The following is a 254-nucleotide window of genomic DNA, read 5'->3' as shown; positions in this document are numbered from 1 at the left end:
TGCTCCCTCTCCGTACATGTCCATGGATGCAAGTCGACGCGAAGACGGACAGCGAATCCGGCCACGGGATCGTCTTGTACTGATCCCACCAACGTTGGATGACGATGTTGACGTAGAAGCCGAGGACGAAGGACACGGGGATTAAGTCGACGAAGCGCTGGCAGTGGATCGTCAGCTTCTCGAATTTTCTGGAATGATGGTGAGGATGCGTGAGGGAGGATGTTTGTGGGGTGTGGGAGGGGGGGTGTAGGCGC

The 254-nt window shown here is 57.1% G+C and overlaps 1 protein-coding gene across 1 annotated transcript in view; it reads right to left on the bottom strand.

The window, feature by feature from the left end:
• The window catches only part of LOC119589213 (bestrophin-1-like), a gene marked incomplete in the record, with an annotated part of 39,481 nt that overhangs the window by 6,325 nt on the left and 32,902 nt on the right, over positions 1–254 (bottom strand). The window contains 1 exon segment of the mRNA XM_037937812.1: positions 17–188. Within this exon segment, the coding sequence (XP_037793740.1) occupies positions 17–188 (172 nt within the window).

The sequence above is a fragment of the Penaeus monodon genome, chromosome 25 (genome assembly GCF_015228065.2).
Source record: "Penaeus monodon isolate SGIC_2016 chromosome 25, NSTDA_Pmon_1, whole genome shotgun sequence".
Taxonomy (NCBI): domain Eukaryota; kingdom Metazoa; phylum Arthropoda; class Malacostraca; order Decapoda; family Penaeidae; genus Penaeus; species Penaeus monodon.
The sequence above is the reverse complement of the archived record's forward strand: the minus strand, read 5'-3'. Positions and strand labels throughout refer to the sequence as shown.